Genomic DNA, 20,237 nt, shown 5'->3' on the forward strand with positions numbered 1-20,237 from the left:
AAATACGGTTACTTCCCCTAATTCTAAGGCAAAAGAAGGGGGAAGCCAGATGACCTGTCCAAGATCCTCCACTGATCCAGTGGGGAGGCTGTAAGGGACCCTAAGGGTCACCCAGCCTGTTCCCAAGCACTGCCTCTGGAATACGCTGTTTACATTTGTTTCAACTTTTAGAAATTTGCATGCTCTGGTTTTGTTCCAGGAAACAAAACGCATTCCATCACAAGTACAGCAAACCTGTTCTGCCCCTAAATCTAATCTTTGCAACCTTCCAAATGGCTTTCTGAGTTTTATGGTGCTACTCACCAAACAGCATCATTTCTAAAGTGTAAGGAAAAAAAAAGTTTCGTGGGGCACCTGGGTGACTCAGACGTCCTTAAGCGTCTGCCTTCGGCTCAGGTCATGAGCTCCCCACCCCGCATCGGGCTCCCTGCTCAGTGGGGAGCTTGCTTTTCCCTCTCCCAGTCCCCCTGCTTGTGTTCCCTCTCTCACTGTCTCTTTCTCTGTCAAATAAATAAATAAAATCTTTTTTAAAAAGTTTCATTATTACGAGCTGTGAAATCACTCTATAATTTTCCAATTAACTGAATGAAACACAAAATGCGTGCCCTGAAGTCTTCATTTCAACCTTAAACAGATCCCATGTCCCTTGATCATCCTACACATTTCGGCAGTGGGCAGATGGGAGGTAAGCCATCTGAAGTTGAAAGGCTGTTTACTGGTCGGGCAGGGAGGCGGCACCTGTCCACCCCCACGGCTGTGGGCTGGGCTGTGTGGGGCATTCTGGTTGGTCAGCTCCCTGAGTATTTCTGAGAGCTTTTTGTTGTACCTGGGGATAGAGCCACTAATTTGGCCAATTCCAAGCAGGAAAGATCAAGTGTAGATTTCATATCTGAGTTTCAAGCACTGGTAAAAAGTTGCATTAAGTTATCAAATGCACTGCAGTCTCCCGCCTTACTCACCAAGTGGCTCTGTCGTTTGGGGGTTAGTCAGCATCCTAAAGAAAAGGAAAAGTAATCCTTTTAGATGCTTGAGGAAAAAGAGGATTGATCCAGTTTCCTTTACACTAATCTAATCCAGGTGGTGTTCACTGAATAACTTTCTGGGTTTAGTACCTGGTTACCAAACAAGGTGTTCCTTTTTATAGGATTTGAAACCTTTGGTCAAAAAGCAGGAAGGAGCTCCTACCAGACCTGTTCAAAATAAAATAGTGAGTGTAATCATAAGATTGTATTTCAAGTCCAACACAGCATGCTTGGAGTAATTTTTAATCAATTAATTCATACCCTTTCTTTCTGTGTATATGTATATAAATATGTATGTATATTATTGTATATATATGTTGTATGTATACATATATGTATATATAACATAGTATATTACTGTGTTGTAAACTGGGAAGTAAGTTGTCCTGGGGTCACTCCATCATGGCCATGGAAATTATACTTGGGAAGGCATATGAAATTAAAGGGTTTATTATACTCACAGGTCTTCAAGGAGAGAGGCATGGCGGCCCCACAGGGGACCATGTGTGAGGAGTGCTCAGGGAGCAGCTCAACCAAGCAGGTGGGGAGCTGAGAGGGAGAGGACCTGTAGGCAAGTGCCTTTATTGAGGGTTAGTTGGAGTACACAAGCAAAAGCATGGGGCTTTTTTTAAAGATTTTATTTATTTATTTGACAGAGAGAGACACAGCGAGGGAGGGAACACAAGCAGGGGGAGCGGGAGAGGGAGAAGCAGGCTTCCCGCCGAGCAGGGAGCCCGATGTGGGGCTTGATCCCAGGACCCTGGGATCATGACCTGAGCCGAAGGCAGATGCTTAACGACTGAGCCACCCAGGCACCCGGCGTGGGGCTTTTTATTGGTGTGTTTAAATGTGACTAGGTCATGGTCAGGGAGCCCAAGAAGGGGAACTGGTAACAGGGGCCAGCCTTATGTCCTGATCACTGCTCATCGTCTGTTTGTGGGATGTTGAGGCATCAGGAAAATAGAAATTTTAAGATGTGCAAGTACTGGGTGAAGCTGGTTGCTATAAGCATTCAGGCTTTCCTCACTCTCTCACACATTTAAAACAACTATTCCTGGCCCCCCTTCTGTGTGTCAGATTTTTTTCAGGTGTCAGGCACAGAGCAATAAATAAGACAAAATCCCTCTTACATTTAAAAGGGGAGAAGCTGACAGTGCCCTCCATGCGGTGAAATAGAGCAGAATCGGGGTGGTGGGGCAGAAGGTGCGCTGTTTTGCAGAGGAGCTGGGGAAGGCCTGTCTCATAAGGTTACATTTGAAAAAGGGCAGAATGTAGGGAGGGAGGGAAAAAGCAGATATTTGGAAGAAGACGGTTTCAGGCGAATAGAGCAGCCAAAGCAAAATCCTGAGGTGGGAGTGTGGGTGGCATTTTTCAGAAACAAGGAGACCGCTGTGGCCATAGCCAAGGGGAGAATGGTAGGAGATGAGGTCACGTAGGGAGAAGGGACCCCAGTCACAAAAGGACTTGGGGTTTTTGTTTGAGTGAGTTGGAAAGTCATACAGTGGATGGACACGTGTAGAGAGATGCTTAGCCAGCCAAGCACAGGGATCTGAAATCCGTGCAGGTAAATTGACACATGGGCATCCACACAGAAGAATCCACTTAAAATATATATAATTCTGAAGAGGAAAGTCTGGGACTTGATCAATCACAGGGTAGGTGTGTAGGAAGAGAAAACAAGGAGGTATTGGGAGAGAAAGTAACAAGATAGAAGATATTTGGGTAAGTGACTCCCAGAAACTAGTATTGGAAACAAAAATTCCAAGTCCCGGGACAATGGGAAAGTCTCCATGTGCCTGGAAGCTGGTGACTGGGTGCCATGTGGTTCCCCTGTAAGACATAGGATGTTCATTTCTCAAGGCAGAAAAGTCACAGAGAGAGCCAGGGGACATTGTCACATTACTCGACAAAGGTTCACAGTCAACTTCCAGGGTTAATTTTTCCCGTATCTGATTAGAAATTTGAGAGTATTTTAATCAATACACTTTGGGAGTCCTCTAAATGCTCTTGGAACAAGAGTGAACATGAGAAGTTTGTAGGTTCGATGCCTTTGGAAATAGTATTTCTATTTGGCTTTAAGAAAACCAAGCAGTTTTGTTCTCAAAGAGAATCGCTGACTTTGTTGAGAAAAAGTGGTCAGAGACTGGATTTCAGGAATTTGTAGTCTGAAAAGTGGCTTATCAGAAGCCAGCCAACTTACCCAAATTAGCACTTAGTTGGTTCTTTTCAGGGAGCGTTGTGCTCATTTCTCTGAAAAGTGCTTCCACGGCCCCCTGAAACCTGAGGAAAAATGACTGATGGCATGATCCCCCCCCATCATGGAGATGAGCCCCTCCTTGGGGGCAATTTTATAGAATATGAAAGCAGACATCGTCTACTCTTTTACCAGATCTTTTGTCCCAAGGCCAAACCAAGGTGGAGCTGGGAAGAAGTGGATTTGGAGTGCTCCTTGTCCTTGCGTTCTTTGGGGCTCTCTCTTCCAGAGATTGGATTGCCAATCTGTTTTCCTTCTAGTACGCTCACGCTCTTCTCGGGGAAGAAAAATGATACGCCAGCCACCATATAAGGTGCCCCACTTACGCTGTTTCTTATCACTTGCGCATCAACCCTCTAAAGTAGGCTTAACTTTCTGATTTTACAGCTGAGGTCTAAAGAGGTTCTACTCAACATCCCCAAAGAAGCATCTGATCTGAGCAGGTCCAGAGCCCCATATCATAGCCTGTGGCCACCACCTCTATGCTTTGCCACTTCTGATCCAGGGCCAACACTCTGTGGAGTGGAGAAACACATGCCAACCGGTGTGTTCACAGCCCCATGCCCTCTCCCACATCCATCAGTATATAGAAGCAAGTATATTGCCTGCCTGGGAGCGTTCCATCCAAGCCCACTAGTCCCTGCTTTCCACTTTTGCTAATGCACTTTTTAAAAGTCAGGTCAGTGGCGTTGTGGAGGGTGATGACTAATTAATGAGACCTCTAATCCCTTTTAACTCATTAGTAATTTAACTCACTTTAATTGTAGGAAGGTCTTAACTCAAAGAGATGACTCCCCAGATGAGAACTGAAGGTCATGTGGAATGGTGTCAACGGTATGCATCACAAACCAATGTGGTGTGTTTGGTGGAAGTTTTTGGTACTTCTCAAAGTCCTGCCAGCCTTCTACTTAACACAAGTACCAACTGATAGAATGCTGGAGTATTAGACAGGGTAGGCTAGCTGCTGAAACAAACAACTCCCAAATCTTAGGGGAATAACGGAATAAAGGATTAGTTCTTGCTCATGCTATGATCCAGTGTAATTGGAAAAGGGAGAGGCTGTGCAGTCATTCAGGGACCCAGATTCCTTCCATCTTGTGCCTCCCCCATCTTTTCTGGGTCCTCAGAGCTGTTCCTTCTATCTTCCATATGTGACAGCAGTTGGGGAGAGAGAGGGAGTGGAGGGTCACACAGAATCTCAAGGGCCAGATCTGAAAGTGGCAAACATCACTTCTACCCTCTGTCCATTGGCCAGAACTTTCCACTGGCCCACATGATTGTAAGGGGGAGTGGGAAATATGCCCCTCCCATGTGCTCAGAAGGAAATGTATGGTCCCTACCCCATCTAGACCCTCAGTTCACCTTCTGTCCTCCTCTGGTCTGTTTTGGGACCAGGATCTAAGCTTATTACTTAAGTTCAGAGAGCTATCCTTGGAAGTCCCTAGTCTTTGTAATTCCCCCTTGAACACCTAAGACACACGCTGATGGCTCTCGTTTTCTTCATAATTAACCTCCAGGTTCAACTTTCTTGTGCCAAACTTGGGCCTAGAGAAATGACTTAAACCAACTTCACTTTTTGATCTTAACAATCTTGGGTGTGTGGTGCCCAGTCATGAGCCCTTCATCCATTGTGGAGCCTTTCCTGCACTCTTAGAAACACTGACTCATTGCCCTAATGCCTCACAGACTGCCCCCTTGCTCCTGCTTTTGCCAATTCTCTAAACACACTCACAAACACAAAAGGGAAAAAAAAAAAACCCTTTTCTGGAAAAGAACTTCAAACATGTAGAAACACCTTGGAGTATTTGTGAATAAAAGGGTGTAGTCTCTTATCTAAAGCATTAATGGACTGGAGGGTTCTGCTCCATTAAATAAGTGGGGGAGGGTAGCAAAGGCAACAGAATTGAATTCCACTCTCTTCCCAGAAGGAAGATGGGAAAATTGGACGCTGGTGATTAGGGGACTTTAGCACATGGATGTGGGGCCAGCAACTGATGTACTTATATCCTGTGCTTAGAGTGACTCAGGCAGCATCAGGTATTGGAAAACCCGGACTCTTGTGGAGGCGCTCTGACTTCAGAAAAGAAAGGAGGAAGAATTTGCAGCTTCTTTGGCCTGTTCTAAATCTTAGTAATGTTGTAAACCTTAATTATTTTTTTAAAGGTTTTATTTTTAAATAATCTCTACACCTAATGTGGGGCTCGAACTCACAGCCCCGAGATCAAGAGTCCCATGCTCCTCTGACTGAGCCAGCCAGGCGCCCGATAACCTTAGTTATTTAAAAAAAAAAAAAAAAAAGGAAAGAGAGAGTAAAGAAGGAGAGAGGATGAGGGAAAAGGGGGGGAGGGAGGCAGATGGGGGGAGGGAGGAAGGAAGGAAGGAAGGAAGGAAGGAAGGAAGGAAGGAAGGAAGGAAGGAAGGAAGGAAGGAAAATTTTCCTTTCCCCTCAAGCTGAACAGTGACATTTCTGGACCACAAGCATGGCTATTGGGCTGTGTACTTGTCTCTAAGTTGAACGTATTACCATCAGGGCTCAGAGCAGACAGGGCTGACTGGGAATGCAGTTTGATTTGCAAGCCACCAAAGAGTTCTGCGTAAATTTGCGTTCTTCAAGGTTGACAGTACAATAAAGATCCCCTCAACTGGTGCTGTGGGTTATGGCTGATAAAGATGCTGTGCCATTATATCATCTGATCCTCACCATAAAACATGAGGACACCAGTGCTGGGAGAAGTGATGGGCACAGTCACACATTTTAATCCCACTGTGAACCCTGCTCTCGGGCACTGAATCCTCTGCTCCCTGCTCTTCCTCCCTGTCCCCTGATGCTGCATGATGATTCTGAAACCATATGGGACTCTGAAGTGCCTTCTGAAATCTTTCAAGTTAAATGCAGCTGTCAGGATTGACTGTGGTTTATGAAACTCTAAATGTTTCCTTAAGAATGATGTGCTTGGGGGCACCTGGGTGGTGCAGTCAGTTAAGTGTCCGACCATTGGTTTTTGGCTCAGGTTGTGATCTCTGCGTCATGATCTCAGGGTCATGAGATCAAGCCCTGCATCGGGCTCCATGCTCAGTGTGGAGTCTCTTTGGGATTCTCTCTCTCTCTCCCTCTGCCCCTCCTGCTCTCTCTCTCTCTCTCTCAAATAAGTAAATCTTAAAAAAAAGAATGATGTGCTGGTCAATTATGTGTGAAGGATTCTACCTCCTATTTCTGACGCTTGATAGTTGCTATGCACATTGGTGTATCTGTGGCTCTGGGAAGTCCTGCAGGGAAAGAATTGTGTTTGCTTTGTTTTAACCCATACACCCCAAGCCCATTTTGCCCTAACACCTCCTTTCTCCCCTGTATAATGTTCTTCCTCTCATAAAACACTTTGGGACATGCCCATGGTTCCCTGAAAATCAGTCCTTTACATTCTGGTCATTCTCTGGTCACTGGAACATTTCTGGATAAATGGGTTTTCCTTGTAAAGGTGATGGGGATGAGAATCTCAAGAGTTACTTCCCCTTGTCTTTCTGAAGACAGAGGAGAGCTCCTGCCACTCTTAGGGGCTCCTTCCCCATGAATTATCCATCTATCTTTTAAAAAAGGAAACATAAAAGCCTTTATCTAAACTACTCTAAGATTTGCCCAACCCAGCCAGGTCTTTCAAGATGATCCTCTGAGGAAAGTTCTAGCCATGGCCATTGCTGTGGGAACTGCTGGTACCCAGAGTGGGGATTCATCAGGAGAGGATCTTGGAGTTAAACATAAGTTGCACCTTGGCCCCTCAACCATGTGAAGCTAACAAGGATCCACAGAATGAATGAATGAATGAATGAATGAATGAATGAATGAATAAATAAATAAATAAAATTTTAAAAAAAGGATCCACAGACCATTTCCAGGCCAGGCCAGGCTCTAAGGACTGACTTCTTAACAGTTTGCTCTTCTGCCTTCTTTCAGGGCAGTAAATATTTGCCCACACACATACAGCTTGACCCAGAGCTCTGGCTGAGCCTATTAAGAAATAAAGCATTTTTGACTGATCCAGCGTGATGGGGCATTTGACTCAGAGAGAACCATGAACACAAAGCCACAAGGGTAGTCATTCTTTAAAAGGGATCTCATTTGAACGAGCCAAGAAACCAAGGGGTGGAGAAGCTAAGCGCTAGAGTCTGAATGTTAGAGTCCCTCCAAAATCCATATGTTGAAATCCTAACCCCCAAAGGTGACCGTATTAGGTGATTAGGCCATTAGGGTGGAGTCTTTATGAATGAGATTCCCTAATCCTTTAATGTCTTATAAAAGAGATGCTACAGAGTTCCCTAGCCCCTTCACCATGTGAGGACACGGCAAGATGGCGCTAGCTCCGAACCAGGAAGAGGGACCTAACTAAAATGCAATCATGCTGGTACCTTGATCTTGGGCTTTCCACCTCCAGAACTGTGAGAAATGAATTTCTGTTGTTTATAAGCCCCCTGATGTGGTGGTTTGTTACAGCAGCCTGAATGGACTAAAACACTAAGTTATGTATTGAGTCTGCCCTACAAAACGGAAAGAGTGTGTGTGCTCACTGGGGACTGCACACTGGAAAGACGGAGGGGGACATCTGTCATCTGCACCTGGTTTAAGGTCAAACCTTGGCAGCAGGCTCCTGCTCAAACCAGTTCCTACCTTTATCCTGGGAAATGCCTGTTCCAGAGGGCACCCTCATTTCTAGCAACCTTCCCTTCCACCCACTTCTCACACCCTCTTCCATGGCCGCCGCTTGGACATCTCCATCATCTGCAAGTGCTCCACCTCAAAATCACTTTGGGCAAAACCTCCTACCTCTCCAGCCTGCTGGTGTGGCCGTACCCACTCTGACCTTGTTGGATCTCAGCAGACCTTAGTCCCTTGGGCTTCTCCGGTGCTCATTTCCTAGCTTGGAGCCCACACTCCAACATTGCACGCACCCTCTTGCTAATACAATGTGTTCAACCTCAATCCACAGTAACAAATATAATTTACATACGACCTAGGGCCCGTTTGCATATGTATTTACACACACATGTGCATTAGCTTTAACTCAATCACAGTTATTTAAAAATCTGACCCTGGACATCAGTTCTTATAATTTCAGCCCTGTGTCTCCCCTCATCTTTACCAAGTTGTTGCAAGAGTCATCTGTATGAACTGTGTTGTTTCCTATGGCTGCTATAACAGATCATCACACGCTTGGTGGCTTAAAACAACACAGATTTATTTTCTTACAGCTCTGGAGATCAGAGGTCTAAAATCAAGGTGTCGACTGTACTGCATTCTTTCGGGGTCTTCAGGGCATAATCTGTTTCCTCGACTTTTCCAGTTTCTAAAAACACCTGCATCCTTTGGCTCATGGCTGCATCACTACAACCTCTGGTTCCACTGCCACATCTTTCATCGACTTTGACCTTCTTATGAGGACCTTGGTGATTATATGGGGCCTTTCAGATCCTCCAGGATCACCTCCCATCTCCAGATTTCTAACTTAATCACAACCTCCGAGTCCTTTTACAACGTAAAGGAACATGTTCCCAGGCTCTGGGGATGGGGACCTGGGGACATCAGTGGGGTGGGGGTGGGGGTTGCTATTCTGTGTACCACAGGAACCATCTGGGATTTCCTCAATTTCCACTCACTTTTCATTCTTTTCCAAACTGGCTCGTGTCCCCACTCACAATCTCAAATGCCTCTCAAAAAGGCCCTTGATGTCCTCTGTGTTGCTGAAAACCATGGATAGTTCTAATTTGTCCTTCTTCCTGACCTCTTAGCAGCTTCTGACATGGTGGGCCAATCAGAATGAGGTGTGGGAAGCACCTGTGGAGGACCTTCAGGTGTGAGGGCTGGTGGCCCGTCCTCATGAGCATCTCCTGCCGTCACTCTAGAGTAACGTCTAGTGGGGATGTGGCTGGCTGTAGAACGTGGCATCCCGCCACTGCCCTTGACCTCTCAATCCTCCATAGACTCCACGGTGTCTAGACTTTCTTCATTGGTTGAAAGCATTGGTCAGATAGTAAAGAATTTTTTTTAAAGAAACAGTTTTATTTACCCACCAAAAAGTGTACCTATCACAAATGTGTAGCTGGGAGAATTTTATAAAATAAAACATGTATCCACTCTTCAGATCAAGAAAAGAGCTTTGCCAGCTCACTCTCATGTCCCCTCCCTGTCAAGAACCCCTCTCCTCCCAAAGGTAACACTATTCTGGGGAAGCCTGGGTGGTTTTAATTTTTTTTCTTTTAAATAGACTTTCATTTGTAGAACAGTTTTAAGTGCATGACAAAATTGAGTGGGAGATACAGAGAATTCCCAAATACCTGTAATCCCTATGCAGGCACAGCCTCCCCCTTCATCAACATTCCCCGTCAGAGTGGTAGATGTGTTACAACTGATGAACTTACATTGACACATCATAATATGGACCAAAGTCCATAGTCTACTCTGGGTTCACTCTTGGTGTTATATGTTTTTGTAGGTTTCGACAATGTGTCATGACTTATGTCCATCACTAGAGTATCGTGAAGAGTAGTTTTATTGCCTTGAAATCCTCTGTGCTCCCCCTGCTCATCCTTCCCTTCCCCCAAACCTCCGACAACCACTGTTCTTTTTTTTACCATTGCCATAATTTTGCCTTTTCCAGGATGCCATGTCATTGGACTCATAGAGTCTGTAGCCTTTTCAGATTGGCTTCTTTCACTTAATACTATGCATTGACGTTTCCTCCATGTCTTTTTGCAGCTTCATAACTCATTTCATTTTAGTGCTGAATAATATTCCATTGTCTGGACACAGGCATAGGTTTTTGAAGAAGGAATTGGACTGACTCCAGAGCAGATTTTACTGCTGGAGTATCTTCTTTGTACCTCATGGTGTTAGAACAGACATACCGGCAGAAGGGCCCAGAAGGCCTCCAGAGGCCATTCTCTGCATTGAGCTTCTGCCTCCAGAATATCGCTCTCTGAAAACAAGCATGGCATGCAGTGGGGCTCAGGCCACTGCAATGCACTCATGTCATGTTTTGATGCAAATGGCCCCACAGAGATCAAGTTCTGTTCACTGGGGACAGACTACATGACAAATAGAGAGAAGAAAGGTAATGGCTTTTCCATTCATGTACCAGTTGGTGGAGAAGGCTCCGCTAATCTCCATGAATCTGGGACCCAGGCCCCTTCCGTCTTCTGCCTCCAACACCACTGCTCATTTCCTTCATCTAGATAGAGTCACACATGGCCTGTTGGATGAGCCATCAAGCCAAAGTTGTGCTCCCAGGAATAACTTAACATTCTAGTCAGCTGGTCATCTGGCATGGTCCTGGTGAATGATGTGGTGATGGGTGGACAAAAAAGTTTTAATGATGAATTTGAGGAGGTGCAGGGGTAGGGGTACCAGCCTCGGGAGCTTCGGGGTGGGTGCTGGCCTGGGGAAGCATCAGGTTGACTCTGAGTTCCCTGGCGTGGCTCATAAGGGGGAGCTGAGATTCCACAAAGGAGGCTGGAATTTTCACAACTCATGGCTTTATCAGGGTCCACCCGTGTGTCCTGCAGGAAGATGCTGACCTGCCATTGGACCACCGAGGGGTCTCTGCCCGGCCTCTCTCGGTAGCTGGTGGGGAGCACGGTGAGAGTGAGGACGTTGTTCCAATAAGCAGGACCCTGACTCACAGCCCCACTGCCTGATATCAGTTTTGCTGCTCTCGCTAGAGTCCACTTCTCCAAGGGAAGCCAATTCAGGGTAGCCGACTTCTTGGCTTTCTTCTTTCAAGGGTGGGGAGGAAAAAGGGAGTTGTAGTGAGAGACCTCAGGTCTGGGTTACATGTGAAGGTGGGCGCTCCCACTCTTCACCTTCAGGTTGGCAAGTGTGACAAACCTATGGCAGATGTCATAGTCCCTTTCACTGTGACTTTCAAGGAAGGCCAGGGAGCTGCAGTGGGTGCCCTTTGCAGAAAATCATGGTCAGAGAGGATTTTGAAACTTCAGCAGGGATAAAACTTCAGCCCGGGCCGTCTGTGTGGGAATAGGGGAGTTCTGAAACTGCCTTCCTCCGCACCCCTCCGCCCCCTCAGAGGCCAAGGGCTGCCAAACCCGGCTCCCACACACCTCACCAGAAAGTCCCTGGCTTCCCTCCCAGCTGCCTTGCAACTGACCTCATGAGGTGTGAGAAGGAGGAAAGGAATCTACATTTCAGATGAACCTTCCTTCCTCCTTTCTGAGAAGCGGTCCAGGCCGCCCACACCTGCCAGGCCATGCACACGGCTCCTCAGAGCCCAAGGCCCTGTGGCTTGTCCAGCCTGCTTGAGAAGTAGCCAGGGACGCTGGGACAGGGAGCCTGTATGAGTTTGTTGGGGCTGCTGTAACAAAGGACCACAGGCTGGGGTGGCTGAAAACAGCAGAAATCCATTCCCTCTGGGCTCTGGAGGCCAGGAGCCTGAGGTCGAGGTGTGGCAGGGCTGGGCTGCCTCTGGAAGGTCCTACGGTAGGATCTTTCCTTGCTTCTTCCAGTTCATGGGGGCTGCAAGCAATCCTTGGGTTCCTTGGCTTTTAGATGTTATCACTCCAGTCTTTACATGGCTGTCTTCCCTCTGTCTCTTCTCTTCTTATAAGGACATTGTCACACCTGTCAAGGACTGGCCTACTCCAGTATGACTTCATCTTAACTAATTACAACTGCAAGGACCCTATTTCCAAATAAGGGGGCATCTGAAGTTCCTGGTGAACATGAACTTGTGGGACACTGGTCAGCCTATAACAGAGCCCCACCATCCACCCCTTCCCCTCCCTTCAGAGCAGACCCTTACCCCATGCAGGATGCCCTGCCTTTTCTTTCCAGTGCCCAGGAGTAGTGACCCCAAAATAAAATGGCATTCCCTCCCTCCAGGAAGGCCTGGCCCAGCTAGTGGGAGATCAGAGAACCCAAATCTCTTCAGGGACAGGCATCTATATGCCCAAGGGACATCCACTTGGAATTTTTTTCCAGCTTTATAGAGATGCTTCAGGATTTCTTGGCTCCTGGCCAATCCCAAAGGGAACGAGCCCTCTGAGCCTTCCAATGGGCCATTCCAGACCAAAGTTTACAACCCAGATGGGAAAACTGGCCCTTGCTCCTTCAGCCTCACCTCGAGCCCAGTTTGGGGTCTTCTCTATGGGAGCTGCTAAGGAAGCTCCGTCTCCCATCTTTATGACTGACCAGCCCCTTCCCCCTGGGGGAGCCGAGGTCCCCCTGTTCAGAAAGCTGTGAAGGAGTGGTGGGTTCCTGGGCCTCTTGTAACCCAGCTGAATATTTTCCAGGTTATCTAACCAAACTCCTGCAAAACCACACCGCCTATGCCTGTGATGGGGACCGTTTGAATCTACAGTGCCCTCGGCATTCCACGATAAGTGTTCAATCGGCATTTTATGGGCAGGATTACCAAATGTGTAGTGCCCAGCAGCCTGCCTCCCAGAGGGAAGACAGCGTAGCCTGCGTGGCACCCACCACGTTGCAGGTACTGCCCTTCGTAGCTGCTTTAAGATGATAAAATGGTTCTCATTCTCTCTCCCTCCCTCCCTCCCTCTCTCCCTCTCCCCATCTTTCTCTCTCTCTGTATATATGCTTGTGATTACATAGTTCACTTAAAGCAAACCTGATCCATGAAAACCCCAGCTCATACAAATCACCAATTTCACGGGTGAGCTATTATTTGCTTCTCAAAAGGATTCTTCACCAAACAAGTCTAAATGGAATTCCTACTTCCTGGACAAGTCCCGTAAAACACTTGCAATATGAATTTATCCGGAGGCACACTCCCCACTGTAGTAAAGCCAAGTACAGTCACGTTGGGCTTTGACCTCCAGGACCACCCCTCCTGTCAATACCCCAGCAGAGAGGGAAGAGTGAGGATGCTTTAGTGGAAACGACAAGGTCTCTGTGAGGCTAACAGCCAAGGTCATGATCAACTTCTCAGAGAATGCACTGGAGGGAGGGAAACCTCAATCACAGTTGTTCTTTAAAAAATGGTTTGCAGGGTGCCTGGGTGGCTCAGTCCTTGGGTGTCTGCCTTCGGCTCAGGTCATGATCCCGGGGTCCTGGGATCGAGCCCCGCATCAGGCTCCCTGCTCGGCAGGAAGCCTGCTTCTCCCTCTCCCACTCCCCCTGCTTGTGTTCCCTCTCTCGCTCTCTCTCTCTCTCTGTCAAATAAATAAATAAAATCTTTAAAAAATAAAATAAAATAAATAAAAGATGGTTTGCTTCTCCAGTTGTGAATGATGACATCATTCTGGTTCTGAGCTACTTTGGGCAGCCTCTGCTGATTTGTTCTTCTATTGGACAGTACCAGAAATTTGTGGAGGGTGGCTAAGTCTTTCTTTTTTTTTTTTTTTAATTGGCATTAGGGAAAGATTTGGTATAGGAGGAGGACAGAGCTAATATTTCAATGGGGATTTTATACTACTCCTGGCTCTTTGATTTTTTTCAGCCACAGGAAATATGGGTAAAGATAAATTTATGAGGAAGACTAAGGAGTGATGGGATTAGCATAAGGCTGTGTAGCTCTCCCAGAGGCCCAAAGAGGAGAAGCACAAATAATATGATACGTAAGGATTTTCCTATTTCTCACACCATTTGTTGCTTCCATCCCAAGCATCGTAGTATCTGTGTAGTCATGTGATTGGTAAAGATACCTGCTGAGTAGCCAAAGGAATATGTTTGAGTGCTTTCCCTGGATATGGGTTCCACATCCTGAGGAGAGGCCACATGTTTCTTCTGGGGACAGGCACTTCCCTTGTGTGCCCCCCACCCCATTCCTGCCCCTTGGCCGCCCCTGCAGGAGCCATATTCCTGTTGGCCTGCCCCCAGTCCTCACCCCAACTTCCCTGCCCACCCATCCCTGGTACCCAGGCCGTCTGTTGCTGTCCTGGGTGCATAAAAGGGACATTAGCCAGTGCCAATAGGACGGGAGTGCCTGCTTTGTGAAAGGATGAACCCCTGGCATCTCCAAAGCCTGGGCACCACCCTCACCTTCCAACATGGGCGCCTGGCTCTGCCAGGCAGGCCCGAGGGAAGAGGATGTTTCCATAGCCAAGCAGACAAGTTAGCATTTGTGAACACAGCTCTGAAGTTGTGTGGAAGGTCTGTTTGCCAGAAGCAACCCCGTGCGCTTCTCTTTCATCCAGAGATCAAGAGAGCCTTTATTCTGTGTCTTTTGACTGGCCTTGGGGATCGTGGGAAGGGGCTTCCTCTGCCTCAGAGTGAAGGTGCCCGACTTGGGAGAGAACTGTCGCTGTCCACCCAGGAGCCCCTCAGCTGATCTGGCCCGTGGCTGAGTGTCACCAGGAAGACCCCTCCTCTGTGCATTTTGCAGCCGTGACACCATTTGGAAACAGCCCTGCCTTGAGTCCCACTCTGTGGTTGTAATATGTACGTGGAGCCACCCAACGGCTGCGTCATTTCACGATGACCCTCGGCCACGAGAATGTGTCCCATCATCTGTGTCTGTGTGTCTGTGGGGGGGTCCTCAGGGTTTCCCTGGGCATGTTTCCTGGTTTCATACACATCCACTGGGCCCCTGAAGGGATAGCTGGTGGGGCCAGCCTCCTCCACGGACATACACCATGAGCCACTATAGGGACACGGAGACTCAGGCTCGGGAATCTGTGCTAAATTCAGTCCAGTACATTCTTGGGAAATGTCCACTGGACTTGGAGTCCTTTTAACAGCCATAGAGTGTAAGGCTTCTGTGACTATCATGGGCAGGGTTTGCTCCATTTGGGAAGTAGAAGAGCAGAAGCGAGGCGCTAAGCCCTGCTGGGACCCCATGTAGGGGCTGGTTAAGCGTCCGCCTCCTGCTTGGGTCATGATCCCAGGGTCCTGGGATCAAGTCCCGCATTGGGCTCCCTGCTCAGGGCAGAGCCTGCTTCTCCCTCTCCCTCTGCCATTCCCTCTGCTTGTGCTCTTTGGCTCTGTCTATCTCTTTGTCAAATAAATAAATAAAATCTTTAAAGAAAAAAAGAGTAGCTTTGTGGAAACAAACAAGCGAAAAACAAAACAAAACAAAACAAAAACCGAAGGGGTGAACTGCCCAGAAAAAAATTGAGAGCAAGAGACATTTGAAGGAACACGTGTAAGCCAAATGCTCAACAGCAAAGCCTGAGCATTCCATGAAGAAAATTGCTCCAAAGGGAACCAGCGGGTCCCGTGCCCTGGAGGTTGGCGAGGGTGGGAATCAGCTTCTTAATTTTTATCGGTTGGCCCGTGTTCGGGTTGCGTCTCCAAGGCCTCCCCCGAATGCTGAGTTCTCTGTGGTCGGTGCCCGGCCATTTCCGAGGCTGGAGAGATACGGCTGTGATCCCTGATCCCCACGGCTCTGTCCCGGCCCTCCCAGAAGGGACCTCCGAGGCCTGTCTCGCCCACGCTCTGAGTTTCTCGGATCTTGCTCATATTTCCTGGAGCCTCCCCCATGCGGTACTTTTGCCAAAACCATCGGCAGCACTTCCAGCCGAGGCCGACTGGAGGCTAGTCTTCGGCTGGGGGTCTGCCACTGGTGAGTCAGGTGTCCTGTTCTGGGAAAGACAGGGAGGCAGGGAGCCGACCTGATCTCGCCTTAGACACAGCTCACGGCCGCTCGAAGATTCTTCGTGCGGACCCCAGGCCGGACAGACAGGTGTCTCTTCTCTTCTCGGAGCCCAGAGCCGCCCGGGTGTGGGGTCTCCCAGACGCTGCGTGTGGTTTTCAAGCCTATCCCTTTTCTACTCCCTCATTTTAGAAGGTGCTGGACGAATGCCAGAACCAGCGGGCCTGCCACCTCCTGGTCAATAGCCGTGTTTTTGGACCTGACCTTTGCCCAGGAAGCAGTAAATACCTCCTGGTCTCCTTTAAATGCCAGCCTAGTAAGTAACGTCTGAGGGGGACAGCGTGTTTGGGGTGCGGGTTCCCTGTTTCATTCACAGCCCTCGTGGAGATTCTCTGCCAGTTGGTATTTGTCCCACTTAGAAACTTGTTAATAGAGATGTCCTACCCGTTTTTGTAATAGTTTGTGGGTATTTGCGTGAATAGTTTGTGTGTATTTGTGTGTGTGTGCATACACCCATATATCCGCGTGCATTCTTACGAATCCCTGAATTCAAAATGTCCTTCCTGATACCTAAACCTCAGTTGTACCCATGCTAAAGGTAGGCCTTTCCCCCAAACGAGGAGCCAGTTCTCCTTTTCAGAGGAAGCCCACCCCCAGCTGCGGGGCTGCTTGCTCTCACGAGAGGGCCCGGCTGCCCCCGGAGCCCCGGGTTCCAGATCTTTATGAATCGCCTCTTCTGCTTTCACCGAAGCAGGGGCTCTGTACCCAGTGTCTCTTCCTGGAGAAAGAAAGCGGAAGGGCTTCTGGCTGGAGCAGCCTCTTCTACTCTGATTCTTGCGTTTCTCTCCGTTGACTGTGTCACCTGAAACGCACCTTAGTTTTGTGATCAACCCACTGCAGCCAAAAGGAACTGCTTTTTAGCGAGTAGGTCACCCTTACAGATGTGGTGGCCCAGCCCGAGAGAAGCCATAGGTAAGGGCGACATTAGAGGCTCCTGGTAATCCTTGTTGAAAAGAAAGCAGCGTTAGAGCAACAACATTTAACCAAAGGATTATACTGAAGGAATAATCATTTGAAAAAATTCTGCACTGCCATCCCAACACACCGTTTTTGTTTTTTTGCATTTTGTTCTCCGTTGGTTTCTGCCTCTGGAGCCCAGCATCTTCCCAAGACACTGGCAGCCTGGGTGCCGGGGGCGGGTGGGGCTTTGGGTCACACGTGTGTCGTGCGTGGTCTCAAGTGCGCACTTGAAGGGAAAGCGCGGGATCCTTTCAGCAAATATCTAGCCTTCCGTCTTAAACCCTTTCCTTGCTGGGGCCCGGATACCTCAGAACTGCCCCACTGCCTCTTCCCCCAGCCTGTGTGTTCAAACACACATTCACACTCACACGCACATACACACCTTCACACGCTTTCAACGTACGCACGGTCACTCGTACACACAATAGCACGCTTGTCTGTGCTATTATGCGCAGACCCACCGTCACACACATACTCACACGTGCACATGATCACAAACACCCACAAGCGGGCCCGAACTTGACAACCCAGCCGGGCCCTCCCCAGGAATTCTTGTCAACTCCTGCCTCGCTTGGGAACATCCCTTCCAGATCTCCGTGCTCTCAGTCATGTCCTTCCCATGGCTAAGTCTCAAAAACGGCCGTCCTCCTTCCATGGTGGGAAAGACAACCCTTTTTTAAAGTGGCCCTTGTTCAAAACGTTAAGGATTGGGGAATCTGGGTGGTGGGAAATATGCCCGTCGCTTGTGATAATCTCCCACATTTCCTATACGTCGGAAGTTTTTTGTAATAAAAAGTTGCGAAGGACCAGCCTCTAAGAGAAGGAAAAAGACCCTCGTGAGGTGGCAGAACCTCGAATCTAAGTCAGTGCCAGGCCACCAGCCTTATTCCTGCACCGAGCAATTAGGTCTGATCACTAATCTCGTTTCAGTAAAATACTCTTTTTTTTTTTTAAAGATTTTATTTATTCATTTGAGACACAGAGATACAGAGAGCATGAGCAGGGAGAGAGGCAGAGGGAGAAGGAGAAGCAGGCTCCCTGCTGAGCCAGGAGCCCGATGCGGGGCTCGATCCCAGGACCCTGGGATCATGACCTGAGCCGAAAGCAGATGCTTAACCATCTGAGCCACCCAGGCGCCCCCTCGTTTCAGCAAAATACTTATTAAGCATCTCCTGTGCACAGGTGTCAGGCCAGCTGTTGGGTATGAAGAGAACTCTCGTGTTCTGTGGAAGTTTCTCAGATGGTGGTTCCACCTGGGACAGCTCCCAGCGTTCCTTCATCCAGCGAGCACTTATTGACATCTTCACACAGCTGCTTTCTTCTTGTCCTTTAGGTTCTAACAAATATCACCTTTCTCCAGAAAGATCAGATCTGTCCAGAAAACATCTCAGCAGGAGCCCTGCTGTCTTGGTACTGTGCAGGTTGCTCTGGGAGGAACTGACCCTGGCAGGGTGGTGCAGGGAAGGCGTTCCTGTCAGGTGATGGTGGGGCTGAGGACTGGAGGATAGGGGGCGGGCACAGGAGCACTCCATACGGAAGCCTGTGGCCAGAGGGAGCAGGGGGCTCTGGGGAGCAAGCAAGAGCACCGGCCAGGGAGCTGGGGCAGGATCCCTGAGCCCTGATAGCCGAGGAAGGAGGTGGATTCTTTCTTTAAGCAGGGAGGGTGTGTGGCTGGGTTTTTAAAGTCCCCTCTGGCTGCCCTGTGTGGTAACAGATTAGGGGCAGAGCCCTTGTGTCTTAGTCTGTTCGAGCTATTATAACAAAATGTCATAAACTGGGAGGCTTATAATCAACAGAAGTTTATTTCTCATAGTTCTGGAGGCTGGGAAGACCAAGACCGAGGTGCTGGCAGATTTGGTGTCTGCCGAGGGCCCACCTTCTCACCGTTGGCTGTCTTTTTGCCATAACCACCTTCCTTGGCAGAAAGGACGAGGAATCTCTCTGGGGGTCTCGTTCACAAAGGGCACTCATCCCTGGGGGCTCCACCCTCATGACCAAAGCACCTTCCAAAAGCCCCACCCCTTAACACCATCCAGCTGGGCGTTAGGATTTCAACTTGAGTTGAAGGAGGATGCAGTCATTCAGACCAGAGCACCTTGGGTAACATGGGCCTCGGTGACCTGAGGCATTGCAGGTTAGGAGATGCTCCTGTCCCTGCTGTGAGGTGAAGGAGGAAGGGAGGGGCTCCCCTACCCTCCCGCCTCTTTTTCTGCAGCCCTCTCACCCCGGAGGCTGTCTCCGGTGCCAGCCCGAGTGTGACACTGATTGTCCTAAGGGGAACCCTGCTGCACCCAGGAGTGCGGGGACCCAGCCCTCATCCTGAGAGCCAACTATGCGCATCTCTTCCTGGCAGTGAAGTCTGCCACCACAGGAGCATTTACACCAGGGAGCTGGGCGAACGCTGCCAACCAGGGCTGGCTTGTTGGTGGTCGGGGAGCTATTTTATAGGGAAACTTCCAGCGTCAGGTCCGTGATTCAACTGTCAAGTGAGGATAATGCGCTTCCCGCACGGGGCTGTGGTAAAGAGTGTATAAGTACTCATTAGAGTACTCATAAGTACACATTAAAAGTGACTAAATCTCTCTCTGCATGTTGATAATATCGCCGTGTATGATCGTCGAAAGTAACATCAGTAATCACAGTAATCACACATTCTCATCATGGCACCCTGCTTAGAAGGGCCCCCTGCGGATATGCAGGGGCATATCTGTGTCATTAGGGAGGCCCCACCTAGCCCCTGGCTTGGCAGTATTAGGAGGGAGACTTTGTTACTGTTGTCCTTGAGGAAGAGTCCTGGCTGTCCCTCTGCCCAGGCTCCTGTCACTCTCCCTGTCCACACTCATGGGGCTGATGGCAACCCTTCTGGAAGTCTCCCCCCACCTTTTCTAATCTGAGACCATTGAGCACTCTCACCCAGCTCTAAAACAAATTCTCTTTCTCTATCCAAAGTAGCAATCTGTTAGTGGTCCCATTGTTTTTAGGACCCAGAAGTGTCACTCTTAGGTGACAGTGAATTAGCACATTCCCAAGGAACCAAGTGACTCAACATCACACAGCAGTAACCCCAAGCATGTAATGTGACACTCACAGGCCCCTCCATTCCAGATGATTGGCCCATATTCTGGGGACAGGATCACCGGAGGCCTTAGAGTGCAGGTGTTGTGTTACTCTGGGTGAGTTTGGCCAGCATCGAGGCCTCCTTTAATGAATGGGCCTTAGTACATCAGAGAGGTGGTGGCTGATAAATGCACTTCATGACAGGCCTTAAAAAGTCTCTTCTAATTTTTAAAAAATTCTGATAAAGAAAGAAAAAGAAAGAAAGAAAGAAAGAAAGAAAGAAAGAAAGGAAGGAAGGAAGGAAGGAAGGAAGGAAGGAAGGAAGGAAGGAAG

General features: G+C 48.5%; 1 protein-coding gene across 6 annotated transcripts in view; it reads left to right on the top strand.

Annotated features, from left to right (window-relative positions):
• Positions 1–20,237, top strand: part of EVA1C (eva-1 homolog C) — a 71,660-nt gene that overhangs the window by 20,420 nt on the left and 31,003 nt on the right. For 5 of the 6 annotated variants that reach the window (XM_035017594.1, XM_035017593.1, XM_035017595.1 and 2 more), the window contains exons 2-3: positions 12,568–12,764; positions 16,020–16,143. The exons of the other annotated variant lie outside the window; for it this stretch is intronic. In XM_035017594.1, coding sequence (XP_034873485.1) covers positions 12,568–12,764; positions 16,020–16,143 — 321 coding nt within the window. The remainder of the gene's footprint in view (positions 1–12,567; positions 12,765–16,019; positions 16,144–20,237) is intronic. 6 annotated transcript variants of the gene reach the window in all.

Source organism: Mirounga leonina, unplaced genomic scaffold, assembly GCF_011800145.1.
Source record: "Mirounga leonina isolate KUSES-001 unplaced genomic scaffold, KU_Mleo_1.0 Mir_172, whole genome shotgun sequence".
Taxonomy (NCBI): domain Eukaryota; kingdom Metazoa; phylum Chordata; class Mammalia; order Carnivora; family Phocidae; genus Mirounga; species Mirounga leonina.